General features: G+C 48.3%; 1 protein-coding gene across 1 annotated transcript; it reads left to right on the top strand.

Moving 5' to 3' along the window:
* The first annotated feature begins 1,627 nt into the window (after positions 1 to 1,627).
* On the top strand, positions 1,628 to 3,517 carry Cavin3 (caveolae associated protein 3). The gene is made up of 2 exons (XM_004650718.3): positions 1,628 to 2,359; positions 2,901 to 3,517. Exons 1-2 carry the CDS (start codon positions 1,973 to 1,975, stop codon positions 3,300 to 3,302), a joined length of 789 nt encoding a protein of 262 aa, XP_004650775.1. The 5' UTR covers positions 1,628 to 1,972; the 3' UTR covers positions 3,303 to 3,517.
* The last annotated feature ends 12,159 nt before the right edge of the window (positions 3,518 to 15,676 follow it).

The following is a 15,676-nucleotide window of genomic DNA, read 5'->3' as shown; positions in this document are numbered from 1 at the left end:
CCTGCCATCTTTGTGGATATGATGTGTGTGTGTGTGTGTGTGTGTGTGTATGTGTGTGTACATGCATAGTTAATAGAACTGCAGAGAGCCAGATTTGGAGTTGAGACTGACCCACACTTAAACATCACTAAATTAAGTTTGCATTTGATTTCTTGTTACTAAGAACTGTTTGATATGAGCTTTCCATTTGCTGAATCTGAAGACATTCTAGTTGGCACATCCCTAATGCGCAAACAGTCACTAGAAAATATGGTGATTCCCACCAGCTTCTTTTTATTTTACTTTATTTTATCATTTTTTTTTTTTGAGAGAGAGAGAGAGAGAGAGAGAGAGAGAGGGAGAAAGAGAGAATGGGCGTGTCAGGGCCTTCAGCTGCTGCAAACTCCAGACGCATGCATCCCCTGTGCAATACTGAGTACTTGTATCACTGTGTGTGTGGTTCACTTGGGACCTGGAGATTCAAACATGAGTTCTTAGGCTTCGCAGGCAAACCGCTATGCCATCTCTCCAGGCACCCATCAGCTTCTTAAGGGAGCCTATTTTCTCTTGTGTTAACAACAGAAGATCAGTTTCCATGACCTTGTATTTGCAGAAGTCACACACCAAGTGAGCACCCTAGGATAGTTGCCTACCTACTGTTTTGCTTAAAACAACCAGAGAGCCTCATACAGTCCAGCCTGGCCTGGAAAGACTTTGAACTCCTGATCCTGCCGCCTCTGCCTCAAGATGCTGGAGTCACAGCACAAAGCTCCTCCAGTACTTTCCTGTAAACTGGACCGCAGGTCCTTCCAGGCTCATACAATGGCCTCTTGAGTGACACAATCCCCCCCCACCCCCAGCTGTTTTCAAGTCACCCTCACAGGTGGAGGTAAGGGAGAGAGAACAACAGATCAACGGATTGGCTGGACATGTAAGAGGCCTGTCAGCTCCAAACCAATGGCATTACCCATTCAGGATTGTCATCATTAACTGGACCCTTCATACACCCTCTCTCCCACCGGGATTCCTCCTTTCTCCCAGTTTGGTTTTTGAGACAGGGTCTCACACACTCGTTTGGGCTGGTGATCCTCCTGCCTCAGCCTCCAGGGTTCCAAGCCGCAAGCCACCACACCTGGCTGCAGTGGGCATTCCCAGTCTTCACTCAGTGGGTGGGTATTCTCACCTATTTCGGGGAGGGCGACGGGACAGGCTCTCTTCAGGAAGCATTCACAGCCAGCCTCTGTTAAAACGACGAGGAATCAGTACCAACCTACTCGAACCCACAGGTGCACTATCTTGTGCTGCCCGAAGCAAAGAAGTAGGATCATGAGCTCCGGCAGGAAGAAAGAAACGGAGCCTGCGGCTAAACCTGGGCAAAGACTATTGGGAAAATACCAGGGGATGCCCCGCCCGCCAGCTCAACAGAGCTGGGCATCCGGCCTAAGCAGTTCTAGCTCTCAGTAAGGGAACATTCCAGGGCCTCCCGCGCCACCGCGCCCAGCCTGGGCTTCGCCCAAGCACAGCCTCTCTCATCAGTGTCCAGGCCGAGGGTGGGCGGCCATCAGGCTACCCCTTTGCCACACTGACGTGGTTTCCCTACCCACGCTGTGCATGAAATAAAGGCCTCCGTGGCTCGTCCTTTGGCTGTGAGGACCGCACAGAGCACATCAGGGAACTGGCCTGTGGAATGGGGAGCTCAAACTGAAAACAAGAGGGTTTCATTCTGGGCCAACCTGCTTACCCCTGGGTCCCCAGGGCGGGGCAGCAGGAGCTGAAGCGCCTCCAAAAGACCCTCCCTCCCTCCAACCCCCGCGGGGGGGGGGCATCCCGCCTCTGCCCTTCCTCCCGCTCCCCCCTCGGCAGGCTGGAGAAGGCCAACTCCGCCTGCTTGAGTCACGGCTGGAGCTGGGGAGGAGCCCGGGAAAGGCGGCCCCCGGGGCTCAGAGCGCAGCCACCGGCCCGCAGGGAAAGCAGGCAGGGGCAGTCGGCGATCATGGGGGAGAGCGCGCTGGAGCCGGGGCCTGTGGCCGGGACGCCGCCGGCCGGGGGTCCCGTGCATGCCGTGACGGTGGTCACCCTGCTGGAGAAGCTGGCCACCATGCTGGAGGGGCTGCGGGAGAGGCAGGGCGGCCTGGCCCAGAGGCAGGGCGGCCTGGCGGGCTCCGTGCGCCGCATCCAGAGTGGCCTGGGCGCGCTGAGCCGCAGCCACGACACCACCAGCAACACGCTGGCGCAGCTGCTGGCCAAGGCGGAGCGCGTGGGCTCCCACGCCGACGCAGCCCAGCAGCGGGCCGTGCGCCGCGCCGCCCAGGTGCAGCGGCTGGAGGCCAACCACGGGCTGCTGGTGGCGCGCGGGAAGCTCCACGTCCTGCTCTTCAAGGTCAGTGACCTCGGACATCCCCCCCCCAACAGCCCCACCGCCCCCGATCTGGCTTTCCCGCCTCCAGGCCACCATCTAGGGGGTCTCCCCGCCCTCCAGCAGCGCACCACTTCCACGTTCCGGACTCGACACGCCACCCTCCGTGGTGGGGTTAGACAGAGCCGCACCCACTTCTCACAAAGCACCCCATCCCTCCCTCCCTCCCTCCCTCCGCCCTCTCCCGCCCGAGCCCAGCCCGGCCCTGCCCCGGAGCGCAGGCCACGTCCGCAGATCCAGACGCTCATAACGGTGGTGGAAACGCTTTGGCGGGTTCTCTGCCTCTCCCTCCCCCGGCAGGAGTTCGCGTCCTCGACAGACTTCTGCAGCTCCCGCGCCTGCCTCGCCCTCCCTCCCTCCTCGCCCCTCCCCCGCCGTCTTCCCTTGGGTCCGCACGCCCCCGTGGACGGGAGGGGTGGGGCGGCCTCCCCGCGCGTAATCGAGGCGGCTCGGGCTGGTGTCGGGTAAGGGCCCGCAGGGGTCGATGCTGTACGGTCACTTGCAGGAGGAGACCGAAATCCCAGCCCGCGCCTTCCACAAAGTTCCCGCGCTCCTGGGCCCGGAGGACGGGTCGGAGCTGGGACCGGAGCAGCCGGAGGCTGGCGTTGGAGAGAGCTCGGACGAGGAGCCCGTGGAGTCCCGGGCCCGGCGCCTGCGGCGCACGGGTTTGCAGAAGGTCCAGAGTCTACGAAGGGCTCTTTCCGGCAGGAGAGGCCCCGACGCGCCACCGTCCACACCGGTCAAGCCACCTCGTCTTGGGCCGGTCCGGGGCGCTGAAAGCCAGCCTGCAACTCAGCCTGCGCCAGAGTCTGGGCTGGAGCCCGAGCCTCCGCAGGGCACCGAGGAAGATCCTGCGAGGCCCGAGCCCCCCGAAGCCGCCCTGCTGCAAGCGGAGAATGCTGCTTGAGCTCTGGCTGCCGCCTCTCTGGGCCTGGCCCCAAAATAAATCCCGAGCGAACGCAGCGCTTGCATCCAAATAAGGAGCAAAATCCTGTATCCACTGCCCAGCTCTGGTCCTCGCTTCCCCGCCTTTTGGGCCTAGTACCCAGTGTCCCCGGGAAGAGGAGCAGCCAGCCCCTCACCCTTAATTACGCTCATCATCAATAAAAGCGATTTCGTCTAGTCCAGACTCCATGTGAAAGGGTGAGAGTGGAGGAGGGGCCAAGGCGAGTACACACGGTGCAGCCCGGTTTGGGGCTTGAATGTCAGGCAGTGCTTCGCCACTTTTCAGCCCTGGGCTTTTTTACTTCACTGGTACAAAGTCTGCTGGCCACATGCTCCTTAAACGCTTTCCTCAGGGGGACAGACAACCCAATGGGGAATGGGGGTACCCAGTACAGTCTTTGAGGATCCAGAAGCTTGCAGGCCAGCTTAGCCTTGAACTTGCTGTGTATCTTAGGCTCACTTCCATCTGTCTATCTTAACTGCTTTTGCCTCTTGAGGGCTGGGGTTGTCTGTATACCACTGTGCTCAGCTAGGAAGGTTTATTTAAATAATTTAAATTTTGCCAGGAGAGAGAATATGAATGGGCAACAGCAGGGCCTCCGGCCACTGCAAACGAGCTCCAGATACACGAGTCATTTTGTGCATCTGGTAATAGGAAATTGAGCTGGGGTCATTCTGCTTTCCAGGCAAGCACCTTGAACTCGGGTTCATTTTCCAGCCCAGTTTTTTATTTTACTATTTATTTATTTAATTAATTTTTCTTTTATTTGTTGAGAGAGAGAGAGAGAAAGAAGTAGGTAGAGAACAGTTAATGGAGAAGGGCCTTCAGCCACTGTAAACAAACTCTAGATGTATGTGCCAACATGTGCATCTGGCTTATGTGGGTCCTGGGGAATTAAACCTGACTCCTTTGGTTTTGCAGGCAAATGCCTTATCCGCTAAGACATCTCTCCAGCCCATTTTATTTATTTATTTTCTCAGGGTTAGGATTTCGCTGTAGCCCAGGATGACCTGGAATTTACTATGTAGTCCCAGGATGGCCTTGAACTCATGACAATCCTCCTACCTCTGCCTCTCAAGTTCTGGAATTAAAGGTGTGTGCCACCACACCTGGTCTGATTTTTTTTTTTTTTTTTGCTTTTCAAGGTAGGGTCTCACTCTGGCTCAGGCTGACCTGGAATTCACTATGTAGTCTCAGGTGGCCTTGAACTCTCAGTGATCCTCCTACCTCTGCCTCCTAAGTGCTGGGATTAAAGGTGTGCGCCACCACGCCCGGCCTGATTTTTATTTTATTTTTTTAGTTAACTGCAGAAACCAGTGGATGTATAAATAAGGTATTTTTAAAAAATATTTTTATTTATTTATTTGCAAGCAGACACACACAGAAGAGAGATGGAGAAAATATGAATATGTTTGTGCCATGACTCCTACCACTGCAAATGAACTCCAGATACATGAGACGCTTTGTGTATCTGGCTTTACGTGTGTACTGGGAATAGAACCTGGGTCTTTAGGCTTTTCAGGCAAGCACCTTAACCACTAAGCCATCTCTCCAGCCCAAATAAAGGTATTTCTTGCATGTATAAGTGTATGTGATGTGCACACGTGTATGTATGTGTTCATGTGTGTGGGTGTAACATGTACATATGTGTACTTGTGTGTCGAGGCCAGAGACTGATGCCAGGTATGTTCCTCAATCACTCTTCTACTTTATTTTATTTTATTTTTATTTAGTTATTAGAGAGGCAGAGTATTCCAGACGTATACACCATCATGTGTATCTGGTTTATGTGGGTCCTGGGGAGTCAAACCTGGGTTCTTAGGCTTTGTAGGCAAGTGCCTTAACTGCTTAGCAATCTCTAGCCCCCACCCTAGTTCTTGAGACTAGTTGTAGAACTCCCTGATTTGGCTAGACAAGCTACCAGCAAGTCCCAGGGATCCTTCTGTCTCTGCCACCCCAGCCCCGGGCTTACAGACATGCTTCGCTATACCTGGTATTCTATATGGACGCTGGGAATCTGAACTCAGATCCTCAGGCTTGGGAGGCAAGCACTTTACTGATTGAGTCACCTTCCCAATCCCATATTTTTTAAAAAATATTTTAATTTTATGTATTTATTTATTTATTTTGACAGAGGGAGAGAGAGAGAGAGAAAGAAAGAGAGAATGGGCATGTGGGGGCCTCCATCCACTGCAAATGAACTCCAGACGTGATTGCCCCCTTGTGCATCTGGCTAACGTGGGTCCTGGGGAATGGAACCAGGGTCCTTTTACCCACTAAGCCATCCCTCCAGCCCCCCATTTTTTTTTTTTATCAGCAGCATTCATAAATTTGCTTTTAGACTCCTGGAAGAAACCATCATCTTTGAGTTTTATTTATTTATTTGTTTGTTTATTTATGAGAGTGAGAGAGAGAGAGCAAGAGAGCGGGGCATGAACTGGCACACCAGGGCCTTAGCCACTGCAAATGAACTCCAGACACATGCACCACCGTATGTGCATGGCTTATGTGGGTTGTGGAGAGTCAAACCTGGCTTCGCAGGCAAGCACCTTAACTGCTAAGCCATCTCCCCAGCCCCCGAGTTTTAAATGTTTGGTAAATGTAGTTTCTTAGCTTCCTCAGTAGCACCTCAAATTTCTGGAAATAAGCAACTCTAAGCAATCAAAGTCGGAGATAGCCAACAGTGGCCACACTGAGGATTTTGTCATAGAAGTCCTTTTTGCAGGTGTGCACGATACGAGATTCCATGGACTTTTTCAAATGTTCTTGTAGTAGTGGTTCTACCCCAAGCTCCCAACATTGTATGAACATCTCCAATTCCAGTGCTGGCCCAGCTATACTAAATGCCAGAGGACACATCAGCTAGAAGATTGTCTGTTACCCATTCAGGAAATTTGGCTGTGGGGAGCCCAGGCTGCTTGGAGCTGCAGACCAAATTCCTCACTTCACGGCCAGGTTAGTGCAGTGGGTGGATCATGTCACCCTCCTGTGGAGATGCCCCATGTAGCAAGCCGGTGAGTCTGGTGGAGCTGCAGTGGGCACCGGGCTAGGCTCTGTTGTCTGGCAGAGACACACCAGTGCTCTGCCAGTTTAGTGGGCATTCCAGGGCCAGGCTGCATAGGTGTCACTCACACCACTGACCCAACAGAAGCATCTCTGAGTGGCTCAGAAGGTTGTAGAGGTGGCACATGCATCTGGATTTTGTTTGCAGTGGCTAGAGGCCCTGATGTGCCCATTTTCTCTCTCTCTCTCTCTCTCATTAATAAATGAAAATATTGCCAGGGGTGCCAGACCCTACCTTGGGGGGGGGGTACAATTCTGTCTTCTAACTTTTTTTTTTTTTTGGTTTTCCTAGGTGGGGTCTCACTCTAGCTCAGGCTGACCTGGAATTCACTATGTAGTCTCAGGGTGGCCTTGAACTCACGGCGATCCTCCTACTCTGCCTCCCTAGTGCTGGGATTAAAGGCGTGTGCCGCCACACCTGTCTCTGTTTTCTACCTTTTCATTAACTTATATTTCAAATCATGAGCTACTTATTGAATACCTTCTGCGTGTTGGGTCCTAGCAGCGTGGTTCAGAAATTTCCTCCCTCCTGTGTTTTCTTTGTTAATGAATGGTTCCACCAGCTACATGGAGACCTGAGAGTCAGCTTGGCTCGAAGTTTCTCTGTCACCCCCTTCTACCAGTAAGTTGACATCTACATTGTTTAAACACTCCTATTCATTTTCCCCTTTTCAGGCTTTCTCCTTCACCTAACCAGAGTTCGAGTTCTCACATACCACTCTCCTGACTCTCGTCCTCAGTGTCTCACTATCCCCTCTAGAATAGAGTTTCACTTTCAGACCTTTACGTTCAAGTCCCCATGAGTTGGTTTTTGTAGCCTGTCGCTTGCTATTTCTCCTCATGCTTGATTAGCATTACTGATTTGAAAATCTGAACTCTAAAATGCTCCAAAACCTTCTGACATCACATGTGGAAAACTCCATACTCGGGCTGGAGAGATGGCTTAGTGGTTAAGCGCTTGCCTGTGAAGCCTAAGGACCCCGGTTCGAGGCTCGGTTCCCCAGGTCCCACGTTAGCCAGATGCACAAGGGGGCGCACGCATCTGGAGTTTGTTTGCAGAGGCTGGAAGCCCTGGCGCGCCCATTCTCTCTCTCTCCCTCTACCTGTCTTTCTCTCTGTCTGTCACTCTCAGATAAATAAATAAAAAAATGAACAAAAAAAATTAAAAAAAAACAAACAAAACTCCATACTCATGTTCTGGGTCAGGGTGTACTAAAATTATTGTGTAAAACCACTGTTATAGTTTATATTGAATGTCAACTTGACAGAGCTAGAATCACCAGTGAGGGATTATCTAGATGAGGTTAGCTTCTGTGCTCAGCTGTGAAGGACTAGATTAATTAAAGTGAAAAGGTCTACCTTAACTGTGGGTGGCACCGTTCCATGGGCTGAAATCCTGGGCTGCATTAAGAGGAGAGAGCTGACTGAGCAACAGCACTTGTCTCTCTCTACTTCCTCCCTGCTGGTGTGATGATGTGACACTAGCTTCCTGCTCCTGCCATGCTTTCCCCACCATGATGGGCTCTACCTTTTGAGACTATAAGCCCAAAATAAACTCTTTCCTTCACTAAGCTCCTTCTCGCTGGGCATTTGTACTCAGAAATGAACAAATAACTAATAATAACCTGTAGGGTATGTGTATGAAGCATTTGAACACATAAATGTTACCTTTTAATGAAACACCCAACAGAAGCAACTTATGGGCAGAAAGGATTTATCTCAGGATTACAGTGAACTTTCATCATGGAAGAAGAAGCTGGCTGATGTCACCACACATCCACGGCAAGAATAGACTAGCAAGAGCAAGCCGACTCTAAACAACCAGTGGGCTACACTCATCAACCTGAAAGTCCACCCACAGCAATACAACTTTAGCAAGGCTCCACCTTCCAAAGGCTCTACCAGCTGGAAACTAAGTATGAAGCTTAATCACAAACACTTGAAGCTATGGGGCCCTTTTGCATTCAAATCATCACAGTAAATGTGTTTTTAAGTTTTTTTATTTTATGAGAGAGAGAATGAATAGGTGTGCCAAGGCCTCTAGCCATTGCAAATGAACTCCAGACTCAGGAGCCACCTTGTGCATCTGCCTTATGTGGGTCCTGGGGAATTAAACCTGGGTCCTTTGGCTTTGCAGGCCAAGTGCCTCAACTGCTAAGCCATCTCTCCAGCCCAAGAGTTTTGTATTTAGACTTGGGACCCACTCTGAGATGTCTAATGTGTACTCAAATACACTACTCAAAATCTGAAAAAAACATGATATCAAGAACATTTTTGGTCTCAAGCATCTTAGACAAGGAATGCTCAGCATGTATTGAGTCACCCAGAAGTACAAGCTCTCCATTTTCTTTCTATTGTCCTGCAAAGCTCAGTAAGGCACCCCTGTTTGAGGGCAGGTGTTTCTCCTGCTCCCTCCTGAAGGGTAGGGACATGGGTTGTGCTGTTGGTTTCCCCCAGCTCCCCTCTACTAGACGGTAACTGCTTTGCACTAGGCACTTTTATTCATGTCTGTATTTACCTTGCCTCACGCTGTACTTGGCACACAGTAGACCCTCATGAGGGGTTAGGTGGACACGGTGCCTGTAGCAGGAAAGCAAAAGAATGCCCAATGAGACAATGAGAAGTTAAGAAGTGCCTAAGGATGGTGTGGTGCTTTGAACCAGATGTCCCCCATAAACTCATTTGTTCTGAATGTTTGGTCCCCAGCTGGTGGCAGTTTGGGAGGTGGAGCCTTGCTGGGGGAGTGTGTTGTTGGGGTGGGCTCAGGAGTAGTAAGAGCCAGCTTCCCTTTTCCAGAGCTGGCTCACTCTGTTGTTGCTGTTATTTCCCTGCTGTGGCAAAAGTGATGTCCAGCCTCTGCTTGTGCCATGCTTTTCCTACCACCATGCATTTTCCCCGAGACTGTAAACCAAAGTAAAACCTTCCCCCAGTCAGCTGCTTTTGGTGAGGTGGTTTGTTCCGGCAGGAGAAGGGAACTACCCCAGATGGGCACAGGGAGTATCTAAGGTTTCTGTGTAAATGAATCATTGGTACTACCTCTTTGTTCAAATATCTTTTAATAGGTTTCTTTTTTAAAGACCCTGAAAAGATTTTATTTATTTACTTAGGGAGAGGAGGGAAAATATGAGAGAGAGAGAGAGAATATGAATATGGGCATGCAAGGCTCTTGCTATAGAAAACGAACTAAGATATATGTGCCACTTTGTGTGTCTGGCTTTATATGGGTACCGGGGAGTCAAACCTGGGCCAGCAGGTGTTACAAAAAAGCACATTTGATCACTAAGCCATCTCTTTAGTCCCAATTTAAAGTATCTTTTATGTTTCCTGATCCAGGCTTTATGAATACCAAGATGGAATAAGCTGTGTTTTCAAGGAGGTCAGAATTTAGAGGGAATGTTCACATAATAATGGCTCTAATGAATGACATAATTGCAGTGATATTTAGGGATATTTATTTTGAGAGCAAAGAGGGAAGGAGAATTAGCTAAAGTAGGAAAAGCAGAGGATTTAAAGAATGTTCAAGGAAAGCATAAATAGTGAGGAGGGAAACAAAAATGGTGAGGGGCCGCAAGCTCAGTAGTTAATAGTTTGGGTCCTCAGTTCCCTCATCTATAAAGTGGGATAATGAGAGCCTCTTTTGGGCTGTCTTCAGCATTAAGTGGCATAAATAAAATACGTACAAGAGGTTTTATAACATGCCTCACTCTCTTCCTCTTCTGTTCCCTCCCTTCCTCTCCCACCCTTTCTCTCTCTACCTCCATTCCCCTCTTTCTCTTTGTCCTTCCTTCCCTCCCTCCCTCCTTGTCTCTTTCATTATTTCTTTCTCTGTCTCTCTCTTTTGTTTTGGTTTTTCGAGGTAGGGTCACACTCTAGCCCAGGCTGACCTGAAATTCACTATGGAGTCTCACGGTGGCTTGAACTTATAGCAATCCTCCTGCTTCCGCCTCTTGAGTGCTGGGATGAAAGGCGTGCTCCACCACGCCTGGCTTCTTTCTCTTTTCATAGGGTCTCATTACATATCCAGGCTGAACTCAAACTCATGATCCTCCTGCTGTCTGGGATTCTAGACACGCACCACCGCATCCAATCCATGAAGCACAGTTTCTGCTGCAAAGCATTTCAGGTATATTAGCTAATTCATGCACACATTCATCAAGTTTTCTGAAGTCAGGGTATTCCAGGCATTATTTTAAAAGCTGAGGATATGGAGCATGACAAGATCCCACCTTTATAAAGTTAAATTCCAGGAGGAGGAGGAATAGAGAGGTAACAAATGAATATATACAATAGGTAGAACCGAACATATGAACCAGAAAGAAAGGTTGGTTATGGGATCTTAATAAAGCAGATTAAAGATAATGACTAGGAGATGCTGAGCACTCTGCCTCTGAGTTACATCCCAGCCTTGACACATGCACTTTAAATCTTTTATTTATTTCGTTATTGGAGACAGAGGGAAAGAAGCAGATAGAGAATGGGTGTGCCAGGGCCTCTAGCCACTACAAATGAATGCCAGACACATGTGCCACCTTATACATCTGGCTTACATAGATACTAGGGAATTGAACCTGGGTTCTTACGCTTCACACACAAGTACTTAACTGCTAAGCCATCTCTCCAGGCCAACATATGTACTTTAGATGAAGATGTTGCCCACAATAATGGGATGAGAACTATAGGGATGAATTTCATGAAACTGGAGATGAGGTGATGTCACATTTTTAACTTTTTTAAAAAATATTTTATTTTTATTTATTTGACAGAGAAAGAGGGAGGGATGGAGGGAGAGTGAGAGAGAGAGAGAGAGAGAAAGAGAGAGAGAGAGAATGGGTGCACCAGGGCCTCTAGCCAATGCAAACGAACTCTAGATGCGTGCACCCCTTTGTGCATTGGGCTAACATGAGTCCTGGGGAATCAAACCAGGGTCCTTTGGCTTTGCAGGCCTTAACCTCTAAGCCATCCCTCCAGTCCACATTTTTAACTTTTTGTTTTATTTTTGATATTATTTATTCATTTATTTGCAAGCAGAGAGAGATAGAAGAGAGACAGAGAGAATGGGTGTGCCAGGGCCTCCATCCACTGCAATCAAACTCCAGGTGCATGGGCCACTTTGTGCATCTGGCTTTATGTGGATACTGGGGAATTGAACCCAGGTCATTAGGCTTTGCAGGCAAGCGCCTTAAGTACTGATCTATCTTTCCAGCCATTTTATTTTACTTTTACATTATGTATTTTGATCAGAGTCCCTCCCATTGCTTTCTTTCATCCTTCCATCACTGGACCTCTTCTTTCCAACTTAACCATCTTCTATTTTTAATATAATGTATTTTTTATATAATGTACTTTAAAAATGTTTTGTTTATTTATTTGAGAGGGAAAGAGAGGGGGGAGAGAGAGAGAGAGAAGGGGCGCACCAGGGCCTCTAGCTACTGAAAGTGAACTCCAGATGCATGCACCACCTTGTGCATCTGGCTTATGTGGGTTCTGGGGAATTGAACTTGCGTCTTCAGCCTTTGCAGGCAAGCACCTTAATCACTAAGCCATCTCTCCAGCCCTATTTTTATGGATTTTGTTGGAAAAAATTAAGCCCGAAAGCTAGGTGCACATCTTTAATCCCACCATTTGGGAGGCTGAGGTAGGAGGATTGCCGTAAATTTGAGGCTAGCCTGGACACAGAATGAGTTTCAGGTTAGCTTGGATTAGAATGAGACCCTGACTCATAAAAAAAAAAAAAAAAAAAACCCAAGAAAAATTAAGTCCCCACTTGTCATTATTTGTGGGAAGCCTATTACTTTTTTAAGTTTATTTTTATTTATTTTATTAGAGACAGAGAGAAGGAGAGAAAGAGGAGGGGAAGAGAGAGAGAGAGAACGGGCATGCCAGGGCCTTCAGCTGATGTAAACAAACTTCAGATGCATGCACCATTTTGTGCATCTGGCTTACTTGGGTCCTGGGGAATTGAATGTGGGTCCTTAAACTTTACAGGCAAGCATCTTAAACACTAAACCATCTCTCCAGCCCTATTATCAGTTTTTTTCTTAATTGAGAACTTATTTGTGGGAAGCCTATTACTTTTTTAAGTTTATTTTTATTTATTAGAGACAGAGAGAAGGAGAGAAAGAGGAGGGGAAGAGAGAGAGAGAGAACGGGCATGCCAGGGCCTTCAGCTGATGTAAACAAACTTCAGATGCATGCACCACTTTGTGCATCTGGCTTACTTGGGTCCTGGGGAATTGAATGTGGGTCCTTAAACTTTACAGGCAAGCATCTTAAACACTAAACCATCTCTCCAGCCCTATTATCAGTTTTTTTCTTAATTGAGAACTTTATTGTATGAACATATTGCATATTTGTGATATTCCCCTTGGTTTATACTCTTCTGTTCCTTCTCCTGTCCCCACCCCTTTTCCAGGGAGTGGCTTCCTCGGCGGGGTAATCTGTATTCACTTTAGGGTCACGAACGCTCGTCAGTTATTATTATTTTTTTTAATTTTTATTTATTTATAAGCGAAAGACACAGCGAGAAAGACAGATAGAGGGGGAGAGAGAGAATGGGCGCGCCAGGGCTTCCAGCCTCTGCAAACGAACTCCCCCTTATGCATCTGGCTAACGTGGGACCTGGGGAACTGAGCCTCGAACCGGGGTCCTTAGGCTTCACAGGCAAGCGCTTAACCGCTAAGCCATCTCTCCAGCCCTCGTCAGTTATTTTAATTCTCCGTTCCCCTGGTTTTTACCATGCTCAGCTTCTGTGTTGCTCTTGCTTCTTAGGACCACATGATGTCACTGTCGGGGCATCTGTGTCCCTGTTTGGTACCTGATCTAACTGTGGGTGTGCCTTGTCTGCCTGATGGAGGATGAGACAGCGGGTGGGAGGTGGTCGAGCCTAGTGGGTCTGCAGGACAGGAGTCCTTTGGTGGCCAGAAGCTCTGCAGTAGCACCTTTTCATCTGGGGAAAGCCTTAGTACCCTGACTGCCCAGCTCCCTAGCAACCGGCCTTTTCAAGATTCTACTGTCTCCCAGGGGCTGGTATAAACAAGCTATGTTTTCTATCTCCAAGAAAAATAATACATTCTTTTATTTTCATAACCCTAGGAATCTATCTGATTTCTCTCTTTCAACCCGCAAAGTTAAAAGCCCAATTGCACATTTTCCACATAAAATGTCTTGGCTCCTAAATTCTAGAAACCAAACCCAAAGACTTGGAGAACTTCCCGAGGGGAAGGGAGGATGTTATTTTTTTATCCCTTCCAAATTGGTCTACAGTAGCAAATAACAGAATCAAGTTAAAACAAAATTAGCTCAATTCTTAATTGCCCACTTTTTTAACATTATGTTCTCAGTTGTCGCCGCTGTAATCATTATTAATACGATCATAAACTTCTCGGGAGTGGAGACATCTGCAGAGCACACACCTGCTGCCCAGCCCGTGTAGAGTGGACACGGCTGCCTGCAGTAAGAGGGAGGCACACTGACAGATAGGAATTCTGGTTTTGATACCAGCAATTGGGGCCAGAGTGGAAATTTATTCTTTGTTTCAATATGATTTGGATGATCTGAAATAGAGAAACTCAGAAAGATTGATTTAACTCAGATGCTAGATTCACTAATTTCCCTAAGAAATCTAAGTGCCGAGTGAGTGCAGTGATCTCAAAGTCTGCTGTGCTATTTGCCCTAAACAGTAAAGACTTGTGCATTCCTGGTAGATTTCTTCTCCAGGTAAGTACTAGAAATCTCTTTGTGAGAGGAGGAATCACATAACCTCAGCCCTGAATCCACTGGCATTTCTAACACTAAAAGGTTCCGTTCCAACCCGCTATCTACCTGTAGCTGCCTGGACTTGGAAAAAAATCTACAAGGAACATATGACCTCTCGGGTCATTCTATTTTTGGACAACTGTGACTGACAGAAGCATCTACTTTGTTCTGAGACCTGTTTCCATGATTTCCGGTACACAGCAGTTGGTAGAGACCGATGACCACAGGGCATGCTGGACTGACTCATCTGGGGTTTCCTCTGTCTCTTTTCAGCCCGAAGATCATGGCTGCTCCCTGGGATGTGTTCCCTCAAGTTATATTTGACCTTTTTTTTTTTTCCTCTATAAATTATCTTACTGGTAGCTGGTCATGTTTTAAACCAGGAAGCAGTTATCTTTATGTTGCTGAGACAAAATACCTGACCAAAGCAGCCTGTTATTACGGCCTGTAGCGTCAACAGGAAGTTTCATCATGGTGGAAGCCTGGCATGAGCAGGAAGCTGGCCCACCTTGCCACCCATCTGCAGAGAGGAGGCAGCAGAAGTCACCTAGCTAGCCCTGGCAAAAGGGGCCGGGTCATAAAGTCCCAAGGCCAGCTCCAGGGACCCAGCACCTCCCAAGTGCTCCACCCATTGGGGATCAAGTGTGAGGCTTCAACACAAACACTCGAGGCTACACGGGACGTTCTGCCTTCAAGCCACCACGAGGTGCTGAGGTGACGGGAAAAGCAGGGCTTTCATTAGAGTCGGCTGAGCTTGGCTGCTGATGTGGTTTTTTGTTTTTGCCAGATTTTTTTTTTAAATTTTAGATAGAGTGAGCGAGCAAGAGAGAGAGAGAGAGAAAAGGAGAGAGTGTACCATGGCGTGCATGTGGCGGTCCGAGGACAACTCCGAGGTGCCTGGGCTCCACCTCATTTGAGACAGGGTGTCTTGGCACTGCAAGCGAATGTCAGACCTGCTGCCTGAGCTCTGGGTTCACCTGGCTCTGCCCCCCATTGCCACAGGCACGCTGGGGTCACAGATGCACGTGCCGCTTTGCATCCAGCTTTACGTGGACGCTGGGGACTTGGGCCGGAGCCAGCAGGCCTTGCAAGCAAGTGCTTTTAAACTGTTGAGCCATTTCTCCAGCCCTGTCGTATCTTTTTATAACAACTTATCAACTTGTAGAATGACCATAAATTTTATTTGATTTTATTTTTTGAGGCAAACCCAACAGACTAGCCTTTTTGTGTGTGTGAGAGAGAGTGAGTAAGAGTGAGAGAGAAAAAGAGAGAGAGCAAGAGAGAATTGACACTCCAGGTCCTCCAGCCACTGCAATTAAACTCCAGATACATGCACCACCTTGTGCGCATGTGTGACCTTGCTCACTTGAGTCACTTTGTGTGCCTGACTTATGTGGGATCTGGAGAGTTGAACAGGAGTCCTCAGGCTTCACAGGCGATCGCTAAGCTATCCCTCCAGCCTGACCATATATTTTTAAACCAACTGGAAAAAAAAAAAAAAAGCCTCATTCATCTGA

The sequence above is a fragment of the Jaculus jaculus genome, chromosome 3 (genome assembly GCF_020740685.1).
Source record: "Jaculus jaculus isolate mJacJac1 chromosome 3, mJacJac1.mat.Y.cur, whole genome shotgun sequence".
Classification (NCBI taxonomy): Eukaryota; Metazoa; Chordata; class Mammalia; order Rodentia; family Dipodidae; genus Jaculus; species Jaculus jaculus.
The sequence above is the reverse complement of the archived record's forward strand: the minus strand, read 5'-3'. Positions and strand labels throughout refer to the sequence as shown.

Excerpts from the sequence above, each read along its gene's own strand:
- Cavin3 (XM_004650718.3), top strand. The coding sequence starts at position 1,973 with ATGGGGGAGAGCGCGCTGGAGCCGGGGCCTGTGGCCGGGACGCCGCCG. Across the intron at positions 2,360-2,900 it reads TCCACGTCCTGCTCTTCAAG|GAGGAGACCGAAATCCCAGC; the intron begins GTCAGTGACCTC and ends GGTCACTTGCAG.